Source organism: Mustela nigripes, chromosome 10 (genome assembly GCF_022355385.1).
Source record: "Mustela nigripes isolate SB6536 chromosome 10, MUSNIG.SB6536, whole genome shotgun sequence".
Taxonomy (NCBI): domain Eukaryota; kingdom Metazoa; phylum Chordata; class Mammalia; order Carnivora; family Mustelidae; genus Mustela; species Mustela nigripes.
This window is the reverse complement of record NC_081566.1, coordinates 13,526,176-13,549,167: the sequence shown is the minus strand read 5'-3', so window position 1 is coordinate 13,549,167 and position 22,992 is coordinate 13,526,176. Positions and strand designations below refer to the sequence as shown.

The window sequence follows — 22,992 nt, the reverse complement described above, 5'->3', positions numbered from 1 at the left end:
CTGTCCAGCTCGAAGCCTGCCTTCGGTCACACTCTAAGTTCTGAAACCCAGTATCTGTGAACCTTGCAAGGATCTAAAAACAAATCACATGTAATCCAGTAGAACTAAAAACCTCAGCCGAACTGTCCTTGAAACCTGGGCTTCCTGATGCTTACGCCCTGGGGGAAATCCAGCAACTACAAGACCTCTCAGGTGCCAGGTTCGCACAGAGAGGTCCTCGGCTCTCTCTGACGGAGGATTACTCTTCCAGGCCCCAGTGCATAAAATCGGGGCAAATCCTTTCCAACTCATCTGAAAAAGCATGTCAGTGTGGAAAATCATTCTGTGACAAATCCTCTGTTTTCCCTCAATACATTTTCTCAAGTACGAATAAGCATTTAGGTGAGATCATGTCAGAAAGTACTTGAGGCTGGAAAAAGAAAATCAGTAAGCACATCACCTGTCTTCATTAAAGACATTTCCTCAATGATTTCCCGAGATAAAAGTACGCCTACGCGTTCTCCCAACTTCATTCACAGTTTTTCCACTTCTTAGCCTCCTACCTTCTCTGCTGAGAGAGAACTGAGCTTCTAAACCTAATTAAGGTTCAGTATGGCTAGGGAGTTCACATTCAAAAGTTGCATGTTCAGCCATTTTTATCAGAAGACTGAAGATACTTTTAGGCTACCCATGAACCTTAAGTGTTTGAAGAAAAGAGACCAGAATGAAAAGATAACAGTTTCTTGGTTTATCCTCTGAAGGGTTTCCTCATAGCCAATAGCTTTCCCCTGGCAGGAAAGTGCTCCAACTCATGTGGTGTTGACAGAGCCAGAAATCAATAGCTAATATCGAGGGGCCACTTAAGGACACGAGGCTCAAATTTTGGCAACAAGTTCTACTGCCCTACATATTCGCATCCTGTCCCTCTGCCTGCCTTCATCTCCCCTCACTCCCTTCCTCTTCACCCCTCCCCCCTTTCCCACAACAGCCTATGAACATCCCCTCTGAACCTGATGATTCAAAGTGGTCGAGAAACCTTCCCTAACTTGTTCCTTGGCGTTGCTAAGGAACTTATGAACCTACCCATCTTTGTGCTGCATGAAGCTGATTTCTCAGAGTGACCACGTGCCCTGCTTTACTGGTCAGGAATCCTGCCTCTCGTTTCTGTCTCTGGTCGTGGTCCGAGGGTGCCCAGATGATGCTGACAAATACGGCTGGCAGAGGATAGAAGTCCCTGGACTTCCTTGCATGAAAACCCCTGCTCACCGGACCAGAGAGCTCAAGGCTTCCGACCTTTGGGCTGATGGTGTCCTCCAGCCATACATGCCCTAGCGATCAGCCATTCTCTTTCGAAAGAGCCACTGGCAGAGTGGACCCTAGGGGCCACTGTGAGGACCATTCCTGAACTGGCAGCTAAAGGGAGCACGCTTCAGCCTGAAGGTTCAAACATAAGTTTATATCTCTGCCCTCGCCCTCAGCCCACTAACATGGAGAGACCTAGGGCTCTTGTGGACAAGTCTGGTTCAGAGTCCATTTGTATCCAGTTCATTTTTTCTTTTTTTTTTTAAATTATTATTTTTAAAAAATTTATTTGAAGGAGAGAGAACAAGCAGAGGGAGCAGCAGGCTCCCACTGAGCAGGGAACCCAACGCAGGGCTCAATCCCAGGACCCCAGGATCATGACCTAAGCCAAAGGCTTAACCCAATGGGCCACCCAGGGGCCCCTCTAATTCATTTTTTCAAAAAGCCCGAGATAGAGTCTCTGTTTTGCTTCCTTGCGTGAGGTGTGTCATCTTGTCAAACAGCTAATATGGGACTTCCTTCTTCAGGGAGACTTCCCATAAGTTAGCATCACCCTAAGGCAAATGTGCTTAGAAAGGCAAATCTACTTCTCCCCTCCTCCATGGGCCACACTTTTAGAAAATTCAGCAATCAAAAAAAATTCACTTGGCGAAGGATAATTTGAAGTATCCCCATTCCTCACTTAACAATAGGATTAAATAGAGGGGACATTTCCTAGAGCGATTAAAATATCATTTCCAGGTTGCCTGGGTGGCTCAGTGGATTAAGCCTCTGCCTTTGGCTCAGGTCGATCTCAGGGTCCTGGGATCAAATCCCGCATCGAGCTCTCTGCTTGGCTGGGAGCCTGCTTCCTCCTCTCTACCTACCTCTCTGCCTACTCGTGATCTCTCTGTCAAATAAATAAATCTTTAAAAAAAAGAAAATATAGTTTCCACACTACCTTTCCTGGTGGTAGATCTGCATGACCATATACATACTCCTTATCCAAACAAATTAAATTTGTAGTGAATGTTTTTTTCCTTTATCTGATGTTTTTAATGATCTCTGTGGGGCAGTCTGTTACGTGGCCCTCCACATCCACTCTCCCCTTCTGTCTTAGTAAAAAAAACCCAATTTTCAGCTGGGCCCAGAGCTATCAAAAACACAAACCACGTCTCCCAGCTTCTTTGAAGCCGGCCAAGCATCAGACTAAATTGTAACCACCGAGATTGACATGGAGGTTTACCAGACAGCTCTTCCAAAGACAACGAGCATGTGCCCTTCCTGGGTTCTCCTGCTCTCTCTTCTGTCTTGTGGAAGTGATGGTTGGACCGTGGCCCCCAAGGTGGGACACTGAAGAAGCGGAGCAGTAAGACGCCCCATACTGTCTCTTTTGAGCCACTTTCCCATCCTGGTGAGTCCCAGCCAAGTCCTAGCCTCCCCCCACCAACCTTACCCTCCACCAAACCCGATCCTGACCGGGATCACGTCCGTCTGTTAACTCACTAATACAACGCCAGCTCCGATGCCAGTCATGGTGGGTGTTGAGTGGGCCTGAGGGAGTTTCGCCTGGGGAGTGAGCACGTGTTCCTAGAAGTTCTCTAGATTCCACTTAGAAGTAGCCATACCCTACCCCAAATCCAAAGACTCACTTATGAGAGTCTGTCTTCCTCCCCCCGGGGCCCTGCACGGGACCAACGCCATGGTGGCTCTTCACACCTCCCCTTGTCTGTCAAGAGTAAGCCACTCCTGGACGGTGGCTCCCCATTCCAGCATCCTCCACAGCACGCACCTGTGAGCTCACCCCAGTTCCTGCACCTTCCTTCCCGACCCGGCCCCTCTCTCAACAGAGTCCCACTTCTCCTTCTCTGAAACTCTAGTCACTGTGCTGCCCTCCCTCTGTGAGAACAGCGCTAGTAAGACACGAGCCCAGCATGGTTTCCCGGGTGGTGGAGTAGATCCGCGCCGACCTATTTTCTCTCCCTCAGTCCCTCAGTCCTGGGCTGGGACGTCAGCGGCGGGACGGGCTGCAGGGTCCCGGGGCTGGAGAAGAGGACAAACCTGGCCGCTCAGTCCTGGGATGTGGCCTCCACAGAAGCCATTTTTTGCCCACTCACCTGAGCCCCTCACTTTGGAGCCCATCAGCTCGGAGGAAACGGAATTTTCACCACATTCTTCAAAGTGAGTGTGTTTCTTAAAACCTCACCCTTTACCTTTACCCTTGGTCTACTACTGGCTCCCTTGAAAACAGATGGACTTGAACTTGGGGGGGGGGGGGTCTCTGAACTCCTTTTTTCTAAACCTTTCCTTAGCACCTGCACCAGTCACTCCCCTTACCTACCCTGGCAGGAATCTTCCGGGTGCTGAGAAATCACCATTATAAGTACCTTTCATTTAGCTGGCCCCTACGAGGCACCAGGCATCGCTCTGAGAGGTTTCCAGGGATTAACGGAGTCTCAACCGTAACCTGACGGGGCTGATACTCTTCCTACCCATTTCACAGAGGAAGAAATCGAGGCCCTGAAAGGGAACTTGCTTAAAGCAAACCTGCATGTTTAGCAAGTGGGGGAGCCAGAACTCACCCCAGAATCCAGAGCCCATGCCCTTAACCAGGGAGCAAACGGACCCCATCCTCCCACTCCCCGCACAAAGCATCCCTCCAGCATCGAAGGATGACCCCACAACCACTCCAGCCTCTGCGCCATGCCATGGAATGCCCAACCCCATGTCTGGTCATCCCTCCACAGTCCGACCCAAAGGCCACTCCTCTCACGAAGTATCCGACTTCCTTCCCTCACAGTGCATGACTCCTCGCCCCTATTGGCCAGCACACCTGCTGAAGACTCCTGCAGGCTCCTATCCTTTGGCCTGCCTCAGAGACTAGACAAATTGAGGACAGGGATCAAGTCCATTCAGCTTTGAATCCCTCCTGTTGAATTGCCGGTACTTCTCAGTTAAACTTGGGTCAAGTTCTCATTAACATGTAAACGGCGGATAGGGCTTCATTGCGTTACCTTCATCATGGGGTATTTTTAACAATGTCCTAAGCCAGGAATTCTAGTCACCATGATGACATTTTAAGAACTAACAAGTAGGAAGAAAAGAAAAACAATTTTTTTTCTTCCTGTACAGGGAGGCTTTATCTTACCTCTGAAAGCGGCCCAGGGAACCTGCCTGCTTGAAAAGCTAAAGTGGGTTGGCAAAGCACGGAGAACCGGAGGGCTTCCAAAGGAAAAGGACTAGATTGTCTCCTTCCTCTGCAGCCCACCCGCCCCCGCCCCCCAGGTATCCAGAACCCAGGGAAGAACAAAAGGCAGAAAAAAGAGTTCCACCGAGATCCCCCCCAACCCCGGTGAACTGCCTGAAAGAGGAAACACTTTCCTCTCCCAGCGATGCTGGCTGCAATCTTCCAGCCTGGCGAAGGGCAGAAGTGGGTTATCAGCCGGCCACCTGCCTGTGCACCCAGCCAGAAATGCTGCTCCCTCCTGGCCAGCAGCTCGCTCAGGGCCAGAGCTGGGCGAGCCTGTGCGTGGAGAGACCTCTTCCAAGGGCTCCCCCGGCTATACTTAGAATTCCACAAAGGGATTTATTTTTAAGAAACACAAGCACCGGGATGGTGATTCAGCCGGATCTGCACTTGCCCAGAACTTCTCATCAGATGCACGGTTATTATTTTAGGCTGAACACTCTCTTTCTCCAAACCCCTCCCAGTCCATGCAAGGGAAAGAGCTCCGAGGATTTTCCTACTGAGGGCTCTGGGCCAGCCTTCTGTTTGAGAAGCAGCAGGGAAGGGGACTTTAAGTTCCCGTGAGAGCTGCTTCCCTCAGCACACAAACGGATAATCCCGGCCTCATCTGTTGTCCTGTAAACGTATCCAGGGTGACTTAGGGGGACCGCTTGATGGCCTGGTCCTAGGTGTCCCCTTCACCCCAACCTCAGGCCTGCATTCCAGCTACAGCAAGGGCTGTTCGGCGGGAGGTAGGCTGAGGAGGACAGGATGGTGGTTCCACAGAGAAGTTTTCTGTAGCAGAGAAACCCGAGTTTTCCATCCTTGTGACAGGTGCTAGAAATTCACACTCTGGGTTTTTTGTTTTTGGTTTTTGGTTTTGGTTTTAAGTAAATTCTACAATGTGGGGCTTGAACTCACGACCCTGAGATCCAGAGTTGCACACTATACCGACTGAGCCAGCCAGGAGCCCCCACACTCTATATTTTCAATGTGATCTTTTGTCCCAGGTAGCTGGGAATAGATATGGGACTTCCAATTTTTCAGGGTGTCTCAATCTTATATTAAATTGGTTTGTGGTTCATTGCCTTGAACCAAATCTATACATAAAATATGAGTAGTATTCACCACTGCCTCCTAAACCTCAACAGTCCGGGGACAGTGAACCGCCTCCTAGGCGGGCAGAGTGGCCCCTCGAGACTCGCACACAGCCTCAGGCAGCCTCCGTGTCCACGAAGAGCTTGGAGAGATTCTGTGTTGGCATCGTGAAGCCGCAAAAAGCCTCAGAACAAGAAAGTTCACGGCAGCATGTTGGGGACCAAGTGGGGACGTCACATCCTAGGGATGAACGGATCAGCTGGTGTGTGTCTGTGTGAGGCTGGGTTTAAGAAAAGAAGCAGTCACGCAGAAGGAGAGCCTCCAGGGCTTCCCCCAAGCCCGCCATCCCTTTTCTGTCCCTCTGACTAAGGCCTCAGTTTGGGGCATCTCCTCCCCTCCCCGCTCAACCCCCGCCCCCTCTCCCCTCAGCAGTTGCTGGGGAGCAGAGGTCAGGGGGCCTGACTGGCAGCCAGGAGGGGAGAAAAAGACTCCTGCAACTTGCCGGGTACTTACTCACCCACAAGAATTTACTAAGTAACACTGTGTGCCAAGTACCCTGTAGGTCTCAGGGTTACAGCAGGACGAACAGCAGCTCCTGCTCCCACTGGACCCAAAGTCCATTCCCTTTCTTCTGATGGAAATTTGCCTCTTGTTTCTCCCATTTGAGTAGGATACACTTCTGGGGTGTAGCCCATCTATGACCACTTCGGGGCTGCCTGATCGGGAAGCACGGGCCACCTCTCCTGTTCCCACTTCTTACTCCTGTCTCCCCTAAGGTCGCAGCCCCGGAGGGTGGGCAGCGCCCTCAGGTTCACTCATTCACCCTCACACGCAGACACACCCATGAAGACCAGTTTAGCTCTAGTCCCTGTGGACTCGGGATTCTAGAAAGGGATACCCAGGAAGGGAGCAACTCTCACATGGACGGCTTGGTCCTCCGTGTTAAGGGTATGGAACAGATTAAGGCAGGGAAGGCGCTGGCCCAGCATTTATAAGTTCAAGCAGAGACCTCAAGCCCTCCTCTCTCGTCTGGTCTGGCAGGGATCAGGTCAGGCTGAGCACCGGTTTAGGACTTAGGTCCTGTCTGGGTAGGCCTCTGCTGGAGGGCCACGGGAGGGCGGGCTGGTTCCTTCCCACTTGTCACCCTCATTCCAAGCCCGTCCTGCTCCTCCCTCACATTCCTAGGACCATTCCTAGGACGGGAGGTATCCTGCTGGCGGGTGCAGGGCGGACGGACTCCCACCCAAGAGATCTGGCTCAGCAGGGACTCTCCCAGCCCTGCCCCTTCTTTCAAGGCCTTCCAAGGTAGGAGGCTCTGGCCAGAGACCAAGAGCCACAGGCCACTGTTGGAGATTCCAGGGCACAGCCTCCTCTTCTGCCCGTGACAGAGAACCCATTGGGGATCCCAAAGGTGTCTAAACCCAAGAGGCTCTTCGCTCATTCAGGTCAGGAGGTCTTTGCTCATAGAGCTCATCACCCACCCTGCTTCTCCAAGCATCTCTGGTGACCCCAGACCCTGTGAAATCCCAGGAGAACTAAGTTGGGGAGTCCTTTGGGCTCCTAGCAGGAAACTCCACATCACCCGGGATCCTGGCTTAGTTCTCCCCCCCCTTCCACAACCATTCTAAACATCTACTTTTCTCTTGCCTTTTTTTTTTTTTTTTTTTTTTTTTTTGTGCCTCCCCTCTCCTTTGCTTGCTAAGGACATTGTCTCCTTCCTACCTTTGGGGACATTTTCTTACCCGGGATGGAAGGGGAATGGAATGACTTCTCGGGCCTCACTCAGAATATGTTCAATACCATTAGCCCATGGAATCAAACTGATTTTCTAGGACTTCATTATCACTTCACAGCCTCACTTGGGCAACTGCCTGAAGGTGTCGCTACGAAACTTCATAAAAAACGGAGCAGGATGGGACGCCTGGGTGGCTCAGTTGGTTGGACGACTGCCTTCAGCTCAGGTCATGATCCCGGAGTCCCAGGATCGAGTCCCACATCGGGCTCTCAGCTCCCTGGGGAGTCTGCTTCTCCCTCTGACCTTCTCCTCGCTCATGCTCTCTCTCACTGTCTCTCTCTCAAATAAATAAATAAAATCTTTAAAAACAAAAACAAAAACAAAAAAAACGGAGCAGGAACTCCCTGGTCCCGCTTGGGGCCAGCTGTGAAAGGAGACCTGATCTTGAGATGGGGCTTAGTAGCCTCTGTGACCCTGAGGGTCTCCAGCAGGGTGGGCCACTCTCCCTAGAGCCACAGTCCGCACCGAGACAGATGACCAAGAAGGGAACTCAAAGAGGGAGGAAAAGGGAGGAGGAGAATCACCGACAGCGACAGCGAAGAAGAGCAGAGGAGGGACAGAGGCGGGAAAGAGGAGCCAGAGGGCGGAGAGAGAACAAAGCCGCTCTCAGAGGTCCTTAGGGACTCTTGCCCCACTGGGGAAGAATGTCCCACATGGTCACTCCAAAGAGCACGAGCCCCTTTCATGTCCATGCGGGCAGCCACCGGGGAACTGCTGGCATTTTAAGTGGAAATGTTCTCAGCGGGGGAGGATGAGCTTTGCAGGAGGTTTACCAGCCTTGCCCGGCCCGGCCCCGGCCCCTCCGCAGGATCTATCATCATAACAACTTCTCCTCCCACCTCACTTCTAACCCTTGTTCCAGCCAGGGTGAGGGGCGGGCGTCCTGGCTGCTACTGATAAAAAAAATAAATAAATTTTAAAAAATAATTATAAAACATGGATCTCAACCTCCGTCTCCCTGCCTCTCTTGGAACCACAGGAAACAATTTGCTCTGTGGGGATGGCGCTTTAAACACGCCTAGGGGAGCAGAGGCTGACAAGGACTCGTGGGGTAGAGGGCAGGGGCGTCCCTGTCTCCCTCTTGACGCCCTGCCCCGAGCTGACACCTAGTGCAGCCTTTGCGGTTCGCCCTTCCACCCAGCTGACTCTTCTGTCAACCCAGTGACACTGATCCTCCTTTCCAGAAGGGTTATTCAGACGAGTGCAAAAACGGAGAGGAATGCAGGGCCGAAGGGATGCAGCTGTAGGGGAGAGGTCGGCAGGGATACGAAACCACTAAAATTATCCCAGCCCAGAAAGGGGCCGGGACCCCACCGCGGATGGGCCTCTTGCCTGTTATGGTAATATTCCACGCGCTGGGCCACTCCCAAGCTTCATGACAGCACCCGACACATTTAGAAATGATTTGATGGCCTTACGTAATGCTGAAAAAAATAACACAGTGACAGAGCCACCTCCCTAGTCCTGGCCATTCCACCGCAGGAGGCCTAGAATTTTGGTGGAGTTATTGGGTCGGTACCAAATGGCTCCCTTTCTCGATTCCTCACCAAATCAAGATTACCTGGAGAAAAGCCTGCTTGCTGTAGAAGCTGAGAAGCTGTTCTCCCCCAGACACACCTCTAGGAAGCAGGGTGTCCCGGGCTCTAGTCTGTGGCAATGGCGGAAGCTGGGATCTGGAGAGGGAGGGAGGGGCTTGGGGCTTCCGTCCTTCTTGTCCTCCCTGGGTCACGCGGCCTTGCATTTTCTTTTCAGCCCTTGCTCCTCTGTCCCCTCGAGCCCCTGTGATCCCCGACCCAGCCCTGCAACTCAGAAAGCAGGGTTTTAGGAGGAATTAGTAAGGCCTTGTAACACCTCAATCCACTTGAAACCTCGGCCAAGATATTTGCCCTCGAGAATCCCCTCCTGACGTCTAAACTGGGAAAAGAACTGGCACGGGCTTCGGCTATCAAGGGTGGCCATGGTCTTCCTGGATTTGCTCACACCAGATGGTCCACAGGAACCCACAAGCCACCTAGGCTCCCTTGATGGTCAAACTCTTCCAAAGCCACCCTGCCCTGGCTGTGAAAAAGAAAATCCCTAAGACCTGACCCACTAGGGAGAGTCGATGGAGGGAGACTCCTGGGAACCAGTGCCATGCTCGGGAGAAAGGGCTGCGGGCTTCCGGGGAGGGGTGCAGCCACTCTTCGACATTTTGGAAAAGTTTATGTTTTCACTGAACCATGAGCCATCGCCTCTGTGCAGCCAGGGCTGGGCTCGACTTCAGGGCGTGGAGGGAAGCGGGTGGTGGAGCAGAAGCCCCATCTTCCTGCAGGTCTTTCTTCCTGACCCCACCGGGGACTGCTGCCCTCTCCCTACTGCCTTTCTCCCCTTCCCCAGGCCCACTTCCTGCTTCCGGGCCCACTTCCTGCTTTCTGCCGACAGGAGGGGTGAGGGTGAAGGCCCCCCCCCCCCCCCCCGACACTGGAAGGTGCTTTGCACTCACAACTGCGGCAGTCTAAGAGCTGTCCTCTGCGGGCACAGGCGTGGTCGCTTGCCTCGGCTGTGTGACAAAGTCCAGAGATTAGGGTACAGGCATGGCTCGGGGGTGACCGAACACCAGTTCCCTACCTGGCCCCTAGGAGAATGACCAGCCATGCTCTGCCCAGCTTGTCTTCAGTGGAGCCCAACATGGGGGTCAGGCCGGGGTCACACCCTCCAACGGCACCTCAGCACCTCAGGCTCCAGAGGCCCAGGCAGGACCAGGTAGAGTTGAGCCCCAGAATCACACAGGCCCAGTGCCTGCACCTTGACATGTCATTGTTTTTTTAAAGTCAACCCCCAAGTCAGAACCAACTGTGGTTCTCCAAGAGTGGTCCCTGGACCAGCGGCATCAGCATCACCTGGGAACTTGCCAGAACAGCAGGTCCTCGGGCCCCATCCAAATCTGCTGAATCACAAACACCGGGGGGAGGGGCCCCCATCTGTTTTAACAAGCCCTCCGGGGATTCTGGTCTTGCTCGAGTTTGCAAACCGGGTGCAGGATCCTTCCGTCTCTCCTCAGCTGGGCCCCGTGCTGCTGCAGCCCCTTCTCCCTGTCCGGTGCCCGTAACCCACTGGCAGCTCCTCGCTCCCACCCAGCGACGCACCTCCCCAGCTCTGGCCCTTCATCCCCTGGGCCACTCAGAGCCTGCCAGCCCGTCCCTCCTCACCGACTCCTCCAGCTATCGCTTCAACTGTCGCTTCTAAGCAGATGGCTCTGCTGTCACGGTCTCTACTCCTCAAGCTCCAGATGGGCATTCTCAGGGGCTTCTAGAATGCTCCCCCAGGGTGCCTAAGCAACAGCTCAAACCCCACAGTCCAGGTCCCAATGCACCTTCTTCCCATACTGTTCTCGGACCACTGGCACCTGGCACGTCCTCGGACTTCTTCGCAGCCAGCTCTGAGATCTTGCTGGCTTTCCCCTCCCTGGGCACTCATGGGAACTTTTTCTGGTAAAAAACCTAACATGCCTTGGACTGCAAATTTCCTGTAGATGCAAGTAAAACGGATGTGACAGGAATGGACTGAAAACCCCATCCTGTCGTCCCGTGAATCTGCCCTCCAGGGGCACACTCAGGACTTCTGGGTTTAGAGGGCAGAGCGGGGCTTTCCGGACTGCTCAGTGTCTGCTGCAGACTGGGAGCTCCTAAGGGAAGCCTTAGCCCTCCTGGGACAGCAAAGCTAACAAGGCAGAGCAAAGCACCCCTCCCCGCTCCTTCAGTAACCAGATTGCTACTTCTGGGTCCCGGGCTCCATGCTCCGTGCCCTCTAAAAAGGGTTTACACATGCACAGTCCTCTGAGACAACTGCTACTTCATTCAGGGTCGCCAGTGAATGGATGGCTGCATGGGAGAGGGGGAGAGAGAGGGTTGCGGTGAAGGTCAGGATCAAGAGGCAAGCGTAGTGGTCAGCATCAGAGGCAGGATGAGGATCAGAGGCTTGTGCCAAAGCTCTGAAGCCATCCTGCTCCCCCAAAGGTCAGAGCCATGCTGAAGCCCCGCATACTCCAGCTTCTCTTGCTGCAGGAGCCCCCCCCTTTCCACCCCCTCCCCTGTCAAAGCCTGGACCCCAGCTGTCTTAGCCAATACCCTCGGGCTGTAGATTCTGCACCCGGGTTTGGCAGGAGGAGGTAGAATGGGGACAAACTGGGAACTTTCCTCGGAACTGAAACCACTTCATCCTGACAGAACCAACACTTGCATCCCCCTCCCCGCTCCCAGAGCCAGGGAAGCCGGGTTCCAGTCCCAGTGCCATCACTGACCAACTACAAGACAGCACAAGATAACAAACCGGGTTTGTGTTCCGGTTTCTGCCTTTGACAGTGAAAACTAAAACTCTGCCTTCTTACCCTACAGGGCTGATCTGACAATAATGACACGTCTGCGTTAAAAGCTGCTCACCGTGAACAAACCGCTCTCCCTACGTCTTCTAAGTGGGTCTCATGACTCCTTGAGGAGGAGGCAGGGAAAGTGTTTTCATCGTCTTGGACGGATGAGCAAAGAAGGTTCCCGAGAGGTGTGCCCAGGCCGCAGGGCTAAGGGGCGGCCAAGCGGGGGCTCGCCCTGGACCTCTGTGCGCTATACCACACTGTCCCAGGCTCAGTGAGAGCTGCTCGTGACCAGCATGCGCTGGTATTACTGACAGTGGTATATCTGGGTACAGTATTTGATTATTTGGGTACGGCCCAAGTATCAGCCCGTGGATTATCCCTGGGTACTTCTCCAATCTGCCATTTCCCAAGGGAGTCATTTTGACCTCAGAAGTAGGTGTGGAATCAGTGGCCTCAGGGATAAGATGGGGGAAGACAGGGTCAGCAAGGGAGAAGGAATGACCTAAAGATGCCATGACCTGAAGAACGATCATGATTTCTCCTGGGCACAGAGGGCTACGGGGTTTTAGGAAAGTTTCATCAGTTCTAACAATCCCATCTTCTGGCCAAGGGAACTTAAGCCGAGGAAGGTTCCACGGCCAGCCTCAAGTCGTGTGGCTCACAAGGGGCTGAGCTGGCCCCAGACCCAGGCTTCCTAACCCTACATCCACCGTTCCCCCCACGCTGCCGGGATCTCAGGATCTCCTTCATCTCTGGCAGTCTGGAGCTTGTCCCTTCGTCTGAGTCTACAATGGACAGGCAGTATCGTCAGAGCAATGGGGGTGGCGTGCACCATGGACCCTTCTCCACAAGGGATGCCCCCTGATGGAGGACCGGTCCTCTTGGAGATCTCAGTCTGGTTCAGACACCACGCCCAGGACACAGCTTTGTCCCCACGGGCCAGGACAACCCCATGGATGTGCGTGCTGGCCCCTGAGCCAGGGAAGAGGAAATAGTACTCACGACTTGTCTCTCCTGCCGAGCCGTCTTGGGGGGCTCGCCTGTCTCCTTCGGGGGGACAGGGATTTCCCCCGGCTTCTCACTTGGGTTGGAGAATGGGCACTTGCAGGTTTCAGGATCTGAAGGAGATGTGAGGAGTTACCACGCTGGCTCTGAAAGGAAACCACCTTCCTGTCTTCCCGCAGCCTCCCTGCCCCCACCGTGAGTGCCTGGCCTAGGAGAGACCAAGCCGGAAGACCTTCAAGGGGAGTCCTGACGGATGTTCCTTGCTCAGTCTACACTGGTGAGGAGCAGAGGACCCCTTCCCCAGAGGCTGAAATGATTACACTGTACCCCCTTTTCCACAGCAGAAGAGCAAAGCCCTATGCCTCAGCCTCTTGGGGCTGTTTCCAGGAGCTGTGTGCTATCTCGTGAGGGCAAAGTCCCATCTCCACTGCCCCAGAAACCAGCTTGCTCTTCCTCTGACTCTCCCACCCCATACACCGGCACAGGGTGGTTTCATTTTATCAAGAATCGGTTTCGTTTTATCAAGAATCTCCGTCCCAGGTCCCTCAGGGTGAAGATGACAAGTCCCCGGGCACTAAACAGCCTGAGGTCAGCAAAATCTATTTTCCCTATGGTCCTCTGTGTCCACACAGGCTTTCTCTCAGTGACTCCACAAGCCCTGGAGGGACACGGACAAGCAGGCACGATGTTACTAGGGACGTGACACGGGAGAAGAAAAAGGGGCTTATGAGTGTAGTTTCTGAGACACCAGGCCAGAATGTTATGCCAAAATGTGTTGCAATTTATAAAGCAAAGCAGAAACAGAATGTGACTCTGCAAAAGATTATAAAGCAAGGTGACCTGCTCTCCTTGTGTGTCCAGGACCTTCCTGGTTTTACGTACTAAAAATGTCATGAAACCCCTCAGTTTCAGGCAAACCGGAACAATGAGTCACCCTATCATAAAGACCAAAACAACAAAACAAAACAAAACAAGAGCCTTAATCTCAAACGACTTTAACATTTTGGATTTGATTTCACAGAAGGAAATGCAGGCCGAGACACTGCTTTAACCGTAACATCTCAACTGACTTCAGCTCCAGGTTTTGAAGTAGTCCATGTCAAATAGCAAATGATTTGTATTTTTTGTTTTAATAGGATGGTTATGAAGCAAGATAACCTCAAGAAGCTTCTGACCATCCCAGAAACATGGGGCAAGAGGCAAGAGACAGACAGACAGACAGAGGACGGGGATAGAACTACCATCACTCGTTCGCCTTCCCAGCACCTACCTTCATTCTCATGTCCCTGGCGTATTTCTCCAGCTCCTTCCTTATGTCAGCCCTTAACATCTTGGAGACATTGAGGACCAGCTGCTTCCACTCAATGGGCTGGAAGCTATGAGGCTCATGGGGGACGTACAGCCCAATCTTGACCTTCTTGACTGTGTGCAGGTATTTCTTGTAGGAGTCTTCAAAGTCAAAGATGAGGTCACTCAGAGTTCGAAAGGTCAACGGCTTGTCCATCAGCTCAGCCCTTCGGCTCATGCCCAGTGAGCCGTAGCGGCCATTGCAGTAAATCCCCAGCACAACATGGTGAAAATAGTTTCCTGAGAAGTAGGTTTTAAAGCTGATGGGGAATCGCTCGATGGAAGGCTGTCCATTGGTTAAGTATCTTAGACCATCTGAGTCAAGGAAGAGAAGGGAGGCCTTGAGAATTTAGAGCTTGGACTCCCAGGAGGGAACGTGATCTGTATGGCAAATTAAGTGTCCATCTCTCTGCCTCTGAGCAGGTCCACATCTACCCTTTCCACGTTAATCCTTTCAGAAAAGATTCACTCAATCCCTTTGAGTACCTATTAGATGATGCATATTGAAGCCAAATTAAAAACTTGCCCTCTACTTTAGTAATTAAATAAATGTGCAAAACAAAATCATGGACTTTCCCCCTCCCTTGGTTTTCTTCAGGACGTGATGAGTATTAAAGGCCTTTTAAAATGTAATGAGAATGACGTTCTCAGACATTACTTCTGGCTGGAGTGCGTGGGACAGAGCAGGAATTGAAGACCTCTGCATTGTTCCAGAAGAAAAGTGAAAAACAGAATCAAGGCAAGGCAGTGAGATGGGAAACAAACTGACTGGGTACCTGGGTGGCACCTGGGTTAAGCATCTGCCTTTGGCTTTGTCAGATCCCAGGGTCCTGGAATCGAGTCCCACATCAGGCTCCCTGCTCAGCAGGGAGTCTTCTTCTCTTCCACCCCTCCCCCATCCAGATCTCTCTCTCTCTCTCTCTCTCTCAAATAAATAAGTAAAATCTTAAAAAAGAAAAAAAAGAAGAAGAAGAAAAGAAAAGAAACAGACTGGTCGATTACCTGGACGGGAAGGCATCAGAACAGGTCACAGCTGCCCCTTATCTGCTCCTCCCATGGGCCCCAGTACCCATGCCAACAGCCTTGAGTACCACACGGAAAGCTGCCTCCAGCAACGGAACCTCAGGTTCCCCTCATTCCCCAGCACACCTGGCAACACACATTGGCTTTCTCCACTTATCAGCCCATTTGGATCGAGCAAATCAGCAAAACTGATACCGTTGTATCAGTTTGGGACCAGTAACCCCACAGGGGCAGCGCCGCGTAACTAACTACCCCACAGACTCCACACGACAAGTACCACCACAGCCTCAAGCCCATCTCAAAAATCCCAGAATAACCTTGGTAAGGACCCAGTATTCATGGAGAGGGATGTTGAAAACTCATGGCATCTCTTTTCTGCTGAAAACCTGTGGTGACTCCAGGGTGATTCTGAGGAAAATAATAATCCGGGTGCTCCCCATGGTGGCCTGTGCCTGGTAAGTGCTCAGTCAGCGGATACGGTTCTCTACACTGAGAATCTGTCTTCACCATTTCTTGCCCCCACTCCAATGGACTTTCCACCCAGAGGCTAGAATGTTCTACTGAAGCCAAAATTTGGTATGTGTCAACTCTTTTGCTTCAGTTTTCACTCTCTCTCCTCTTCCTCAGACTTGATCCAAATCCCTTACCAAAGTCCTGCCACAATTCAGCCCCTGCTCATAATTCCTTTGTCCAGTTTCATTCCCCTTACACCCTGGACCAGCACACGGACCCACAATCAACCTGAGACATTTTTGAAGGATATGCCAAGACCATAAAGAATCCACACCCATGCCCTTGGCCGATATATTCCCTCATAATGGGAAGTCATATAAAACTGCAAGTCTTGAATGACTTTTAAATGACCTTGACATTACAAAGCTATGAGACCAACTGAACAAAATGGCCCTAAACATACCCTGTAACATGTGGTGCTCCCTATCACAGTAGAGCTTCCTTATTGCTTCCCTCACACAGCAGCCCTCTAGGGCAGGGGATTCTAACCGGGCAAAGATTTTCGGGGTCTCGTAAAAATCACGAGTGAGAAGGATGCTGTGGGCTTACTCTCTTTACACATGCGGCATCCCAAATGGTACAGAGGCACTGCTCCCCCCCCTTCCCCCTTTCCCCAGCCTTCCTCAGTAGGAGTTAAGTACCCCGCCCCACCGCCCAGCTCAAGAACCGCCACAGCTAACAGCGCTTGCTGCTTCATCACCCAGTGTTATAACTGGGTGTCTCTTTGCATCTGTTAGGCCGGGAGTTGTGTATCACAGGCTGGTGTCTGTCCCCAGACATGGCACAGGCCTGGCACAGAGACATGCTCCGTCAATGCTTGCTGCAAGGAAGACCCTCCATTGCGAGACACCTTCCTGAGACTTAAAAAAAGACTGCCTCAGTGAGGGCCAGTCCAGGTACGCTTAAAAGAAAGAAGCCACCAGAAGCCAACCCTGAAGGCTGACCTAAGGACAGGGCCTCAATGTAAGCATGTCTCCTCTCTCTAAAGTTAGCTGTTTTCTTGTCACTTCCTCCTGTGACATGAACTGGCAGGGAGGGAGTGAAATCCCAACCTTCCGAGGCCCCTGACGCCCACTCCTGCTTGTTTTCTGGGGTGAGTTCTCTGGGGCTGGAAGAAGAGCTTTCTCAGTTGTTTTTAGTGATAACGAACCCTCACTGGGCGCGTATCTCCAGTGCCCGACAGGCTGTGGGCAGGGCTATGGAGCCAGAGAGCAAGAGCGCAGCCCCCTTCTGGAAGCCTGTCGGGGACACAGACTCAAAATGGACACGACACAACCAGGATGGCAGTTCCTCAAAAAAAAGAAGAAAAAGGAGAAGGAGAAGGAAGGGGAGGAGGAGGAAGGAAGGAAGGAAGGAAGGAAGGAAGGAAGGAAGGAAAGAAAGAAAGATTGATTGATTTGCCGTATGATCCAACAACTCCTGGACGTGTACCCACAAGAACTAAAAGCAGGGATGTGGACAGGGACTTGCACACCCATGTTCACAGCAGCAGAAAGGGGGGACGCGGTCCCCGTGCCCACGGATGGGTGACTGGATGAACGAACGTGGTGTATACAACGGAATATCATTCCACCTTAAAGAGTCAGGAAATTATGACTCATGCTCAACTTGGACATTGAGGACACTAGGCTTAGAAATAAGCCAGTCAGAAAAAGACAAATACTGTATGATTCCCCTTCCTGAGGTATCTGGAGTAGTCACAATCGTAGAGATGAAAGTAGACAGGTGGTTGATGGGGGCGGCGAGGAAAATGGGGAGTGTGCGCCCCACGGGCGTGGCATTTCGGTTGGGGAAGACGAGGTTCTAGAGACAGCTGGTGCCCATGCTCGCGTGACAACAGGAGTGTTCTCAGTGCCACTCAACTGTACACTTAGAGTGAAAATGCTAATTTTACGGCATGACTATTTTACTACAATGAAAAAAACCACATTCACACTAAACGTATGTCAAGCCATTATGCTGTTTACCTTAAACCTGAACAGTGCTGTATGTCAATGGGGTCACAGTGACACTGAAAAGAACCACCCCAGTGATGGGTGCTGTGAGAGAGGCAAGCCCAGCGGCCTCTGGGAGAGCAGAGAAGAGGTCATGGGGTGACCACACCGAAATTAGTCTGTGGGAGGTGTAGAGTCAACCACGTGGAGAAGAGGGAGGGAGGCAGGGGATGGGAGTGACCACCAGTCCATTCTGTCACAAGTTGCCATCGCTAGGATTTCTTCCATCTTTATGGCTATCGGGAAGACTTGGGACCTGGAGTATAGGAAGGGGACGAGGAAGTGTGGATGAAGGCAGGGAAGTGACCTGAGCTTTTCTAGGGATGAGGGAGCTGCCATGTCCAAGCTCCTAGAGATCGAGCCAGCATCTAACCCACACCATGATTAAGCCCCTTCATGGTCAGCGAGGCCCTCCCAAATCGTTGCCAGGATTCAGAAGATGAATCGAAGGTCTTTGTCTCCTGCAGGCCTGTGAAAGTGTGTGCATGAGCAAAAGTAGGGGCTCTTCCTGAATGAATCCTAACTCTGGACTAGCATCAAACGGGAGAAAACAAGGAACGACAAGACAGGGGACACAGGCTTCCAAGCAGCAAGCAAGCGGAGCTATTTCAAGGTTGTTGAGGTGCTATTTGTTTCCCAGGACCTGCAGAGGGGCCTGTGGGAGACACAGACAGATGACCTAAGTCCTGTCCTTCACTGTGCTCGAGAGAAAAGCAGGCCATAGGGATGCTGACAAAGAGCAAAAAGAAAAGACAAAGACGTAACTTTTGGAATTTAGGTCTGTGTTTCTTGTCTGTGTCCAAGAGTCAAATTTCCCTGAGTTCAGCAGTGTGCGCCCCGTTCTCTTCCGGGCCCTTCTCTGTAATGTCACACTGGTAAGAATAAAGGAAAACCAAGGCCACACTGTCCTCTGATTTAGACAGGCCCAGAGGCCAGTCACAAGTGTTTCCCTCATGACCCAAAAGAACTGATTAATCCCAGGAAACCTGCAGTTGTGCTTGGGTTTACACCACTGCGCGGGGACATGGCGACCGTGTAAAGCAAGATGGCCTCCGCCCAGAGGCACCCAGACCTCCGTCAGCAGAGTCTGAAGGTAGCTGGCCTGCCCAGGGAAGGGCCTGTGCTCTGGCTCTCCTTCACTAACTCCCCCAGCAAACCCCCAACAGCTGTTCACCCCCATCAAACTCACAGGAGGCTCAGGCCAACAGCTGTGACTGACTCCTGCCTCAGAAAGGCCCCGGAGCCATCTGCGGTCTCCACCCTGTTCTGCCCTCTGGCTGGGCTCCCCCCCCCCCCCCCCCCCCCCCTCCCCCCCCCCGGGGGGGGCCCCCCCCCCCCCCCCCCAAGGTTTCCTCTCCTTTGTGAGAAGCAGGGAGGAGGTAGGACGGAACTGTGGGGGAAGGGCCACAATAAGGCTCAAATTCCCATTTTTCAAAGGTCAGCCTGGGCACCTATAGACCATCTTTTTCAGACGCAGCCTGCCAGTGCCCTGAACACTGCAGAGGGCCAGACACTGCCGTTCCCATGAACGTGTCCAGGAGACCAAGCCCACAGACTGCCCCTGACCTATTGTCCCTGGTCTGATCCTGAGCCACGAGTCCTTCCACTGATGTCACGCTTGCCTCTTTCCGTCCTGGGTCTCCTTCCAGCTCTCTAACTTTCCTTCGTCTTGGTCACGGGCTCACCATGTCCATCTAAACCACAACAGGGTGGGATCTCTTCCTTGATCTTTCTCTTCTCACTCCTTGAACAGCAGCTACCATTCCTTAAGTACGTGCAGCTCCCCAATTCCTATTTCCGGTGCTGAGCCCCCTCGTGAGCATCACACTCTCCATACCCACCCCAACATCTGACCCCTGCCCACGTCTCAGATTGAACATACTCAAATCTGAACTCCCCTCCCCATAAATCTGACTCTCCCCGCAAGTCCCTCCTTGGGCAGCAGCACACCTACCTGATCACCCAGTTTTCCAAGCCAGAGATGTGGGCTCATTGCCTCTGACTCCTCTAACTCTCACAGCTAATCAGCCCGGCCTCTGGGTCAAAGAATCTCACCTCTCCTTCGCCCTCAGCCCTTCCGCCCACCCTCCACAAACTACCACCCAGTCCAAACTACCTCATCCACTCCGACACTCAGTTGGCCTCTAAGATCTGGAAATTCTATCTTCTTGATGTCTCCTCACCTCTGTTCCCATGGCCAGGACCATAGTTCAAGCATCACCGTATCCCTCAGGGAGCAGCTCCTAACGGGCTTCGCAGATCCAGCTTCTTCTCCAGTCTGCCCTTCAATCTGCCTGAAGAGCCACCTTTCTAACACGCATGCCTGGTCATGTCGTGCCTCTGCTGCCGAGCTTTCTTGGGGGCTGCCCTAGCCTTTAGAAGGAAGGTCACACTCTCAGCACAGCACTCAAGGACCCAACTGTTTTTTCTTGGGTCTACCTCCCAAGTTCATGTCTTGCTATATTCCCTTGGTCACTGTCCCTTCCAGCCAGCCACCCCAAGGGACAACAAGTTTCTTTGCTCTTCTGTCAGATCACGTTCTACTTCCATCATAGCTTTTTGTACCATATTCCCCTTGGGCTAAGGAGCCAGGAGTCTGGTGGAAAATGGAACAGAAAGTATGGCAGAGCCCAGACCCTTGTTTCAACTCTACATTCTGCGGAGTCAAGACTCTATGCCATTGCTTGGTCTCGTCCACAACCCACTCTTAGAATTTTCCCCAAGATGCCTTTGGATAACCCCATTTCCCCTTGAGTTTCTATCCTGTTGCAATGCCAGAAAAATGCAAAAAATAATGATACATGCTCTCTCTGTAGTCCCTCTAAGTTGGAATTCCCCTCGTAACTAGTGGATCTGGCTGAGAGCTAGGCCTGGGGCAGGCTGCAGCAAACGTCCACAATGAGCCAAGGAGCCAGGCTCTGATCTGGTTCAAGTCCAGAAGGTCAAGGTTAAAGAGAAGCACCAGGGAGAGCTTGACACTTTGCCCCAACCAGACAACAGGCATAATTTCTGTGAGTCTGGAACAATAAAGGCACAGTGGGCCCCACAGGGAGGCCACCATCTATGAAGTAAACTTGAGCAAACGTCACTTCAAGGATACATCCCCAGGATGACAGCTTCAAGGCATTTGATAGGCAAGGACTCCCGAGTCATTTCTTTCGCTGTTTCCATTAACCTGTAGGGTAGAGCACAGCAAAGCATCTCAGGACTGATTTAATTATGCAGTCTGTCTGTCTGTCAATCCATCAGCGTGCCAGTCTCCACACCAGGTGACATGCAGGATTATAGAGGGAAAGGGGACAGCTTGCTGTGCAAGACAGAGCCAAAGCACATCTGGACCTGACAGAACTAAACTCCTAAATTCTCCACTTCTCTCTCCAAGAGTTGGTTCCTGGAGTTAGTGCCTGTATGCTGTGGTGTACTCTCAAGGCCCCAGGATGAGGGGCATTACAAAGAGCAACAAGAGGAGGTCCCATAAACAAACTTCAGGGGCGTCTGGGCGGCTCAGTTGATTGGGTCCAACTCTTGATCTCAGCTCAGGCCTTGATCTCAGGGTTGTGAGTTCAAGCCCTGCACTGGGCTCCGCACTGGGCGTGGAGCCTACTTTAAAAAAAAAAAGATGATATACTCTGACATTGCATTGCCAAAAAGAAGCCTGAAACTGTGACGCTGGGTGTGGAGCTTACTCAAAAAAACAAAAACCAAAAAGCAAAAACCAACGCTCAGGCCTCCTGTACCTCTGTAAGAGTTCGTATCTCCCACAGAGCTTAGCTGTCTGAGAGGCCCAGCCCCTAGCCCCACCACCAATCTGGCCCTGAGGCACCTCCCCTCCCTCACCCCTGACAGACAAGGATGTTGCAGCAGGGGATACAGGCATAAAGGGTGGGAGAGGGAGCTGACAGCTTTCAAGCGGGAGAGTGGTCCCCTGGCCCACGGATCATGCACCACTTACCCACTCAGCGGTCTCATTTTCCTAATTTCAAAGAACTGGGTCCCTGTGTGATTGTATCTGGGTGAAGTATGTAAAGGGAAAGTGATAGAAAACTCCAAAGATCCCAGTGACTCAGAGGGGAAGCATGCATTGATTTCTCAAAGGGATGAGGAATGAGGAGTGAGGGGCTTTCCAGAAAGTGTCCAGTAGCCACAGGGTAGCCAAGAGCCTCTTAATCCTCGCTGTCCTTCCCTGAAAATCTGATTTCTAACTTCAGCTTCAAAACACCCTGGACCTTTATAATAGATCCTTTCAGTCTGCTCTGCATTCTGTTGGTTGAATACATGTCTTAATTCACTTGCCAGACTACAAGCTCCTTGGGAGTTAGGACCACTTATTTATTATCTTTATATACCCCCCACAAAGCCTGGCCCAAGTCCAACATATTCCAGCTAGCAAATGTTGTTAAATGAATGAGGAATAAGTGAATAGATGGGTGGACAGATGGATGGACAAATGGGTAAGTTGGCGGAAGGGTGGACGGAGGAAGGGAAGGAAGGAAGGATGAATGGGATTGATGGGATGGATGGTGGGTGGATGGATGGTGGAATGAATAGAATGGAAGGGTGATGGATTGACAGGTGGATGGATGGATGGATGGATGGATGGATGGACAGGTGGATGGATGGAAGGGAAGGATGATGGATAGAGGGGCGGGTGGATGGATGGATGGATGGAGTAGAGGTGGTTGGACGGACAGATGGATGGATGGAAGGGAAGGATGATGGATAGAAGGGCAGGTGGATGGCAGTAGGTTTCTCAATAGTGTCCAGTCTCTGCAGCAAAGCTTACTGTAGAGACATCACCGTCATTTCACTGGACTGATACTAGACAATGGTTACTAAGTCTGAGAAGATGACACTATTACCCACAACTTGGGATTTAGCCGGTTGCCCAGAAAGCATAAGGGACTGGCAAGCCTGTGCTAGGTCATTCTGAAGGAGACATGCTTTCGCAGACTAGATCTTTTTTTTTTTCAGAGCCTAAAGAAGAGTTGCTTTACACATTTCTCTTCCCTGCCTCAAGCAAATTCCTATAGAAAAAAAGCACATGGTGGGAAGGTACTCAAGAATGGAGACCTTGTAACACTGGTGGGGGTAGGAGAGTAGATGTGTGACCCTATTGTGGTACAAGCAGTGGCAGCAGGGGGCGCTGAGCACCCTCCCAAGGAGGATTAGGATCCCCTCCTGGCACAGAGATGCCTGGACACTCAGACATAAGCTCGAATAACAACTACGGGGTGAATCATGAGAGACTATGGAGGGCACGGATTGCATGGAGCACTGGGTGTGGTGAAAAAATAATAAATACTGTTATGCTGAAAATAAATAAATTTAATTTAAAACAACAACAACAAAAAAAACCACAACAACTATGGGGTGAGTGGGGGTC

General features: G+C 51.9%; 1 protein-coding gene across 7 annotated transcripts in view; it reads right to left on the bottom strand.

Moving 5' to 3' along the window:
- Window positions 1–22,992, bottom strand: part of VASH2 (vasohibin 2) — a 38,387-nt gene that overhangs the window by 3,274 nt on the left and 12,121 nt on the right. The window contains exons 3-8 of one of the 7 annotated variants that reach the window (XM_059412671.1): window positions 21,562–21,618; window positions 20,710–20,784; window positions 14,003–14,384; window positions 12,730–12,845; window positions 9,862–9,918; window positions 6,011–9,178 (exon numbers count right to left, since the gene is read on the bottom strand). In XM_059412671.1, the coding sequence (XP_059268654.1) occupies window positions 8,923–9,178; window positions 9,862–9,918; window positions 12,730–12,845; window positions 14,003–14,384; window positions 20,710–20,784; window positions 21,562–21,618 (943 nt within the window). In that variant the 3' untranslated portion in view covers window positions 6,011–8,922. Of the gene's footprint in view, window positions 1–6,003; window positions 9,179–9,861; window positions 9,919–12,729; window positions 12,846–14,002; window positions 14,385–20,709; window positions 20,785–21,561; window positions 21,619–22,992 lie in introns of those variants that run through there. The other 6 variants (XM_059412676.1, XM_059412670.1, XM_059412674.1 and 3 more) reach the window with 6 other exon arrangements.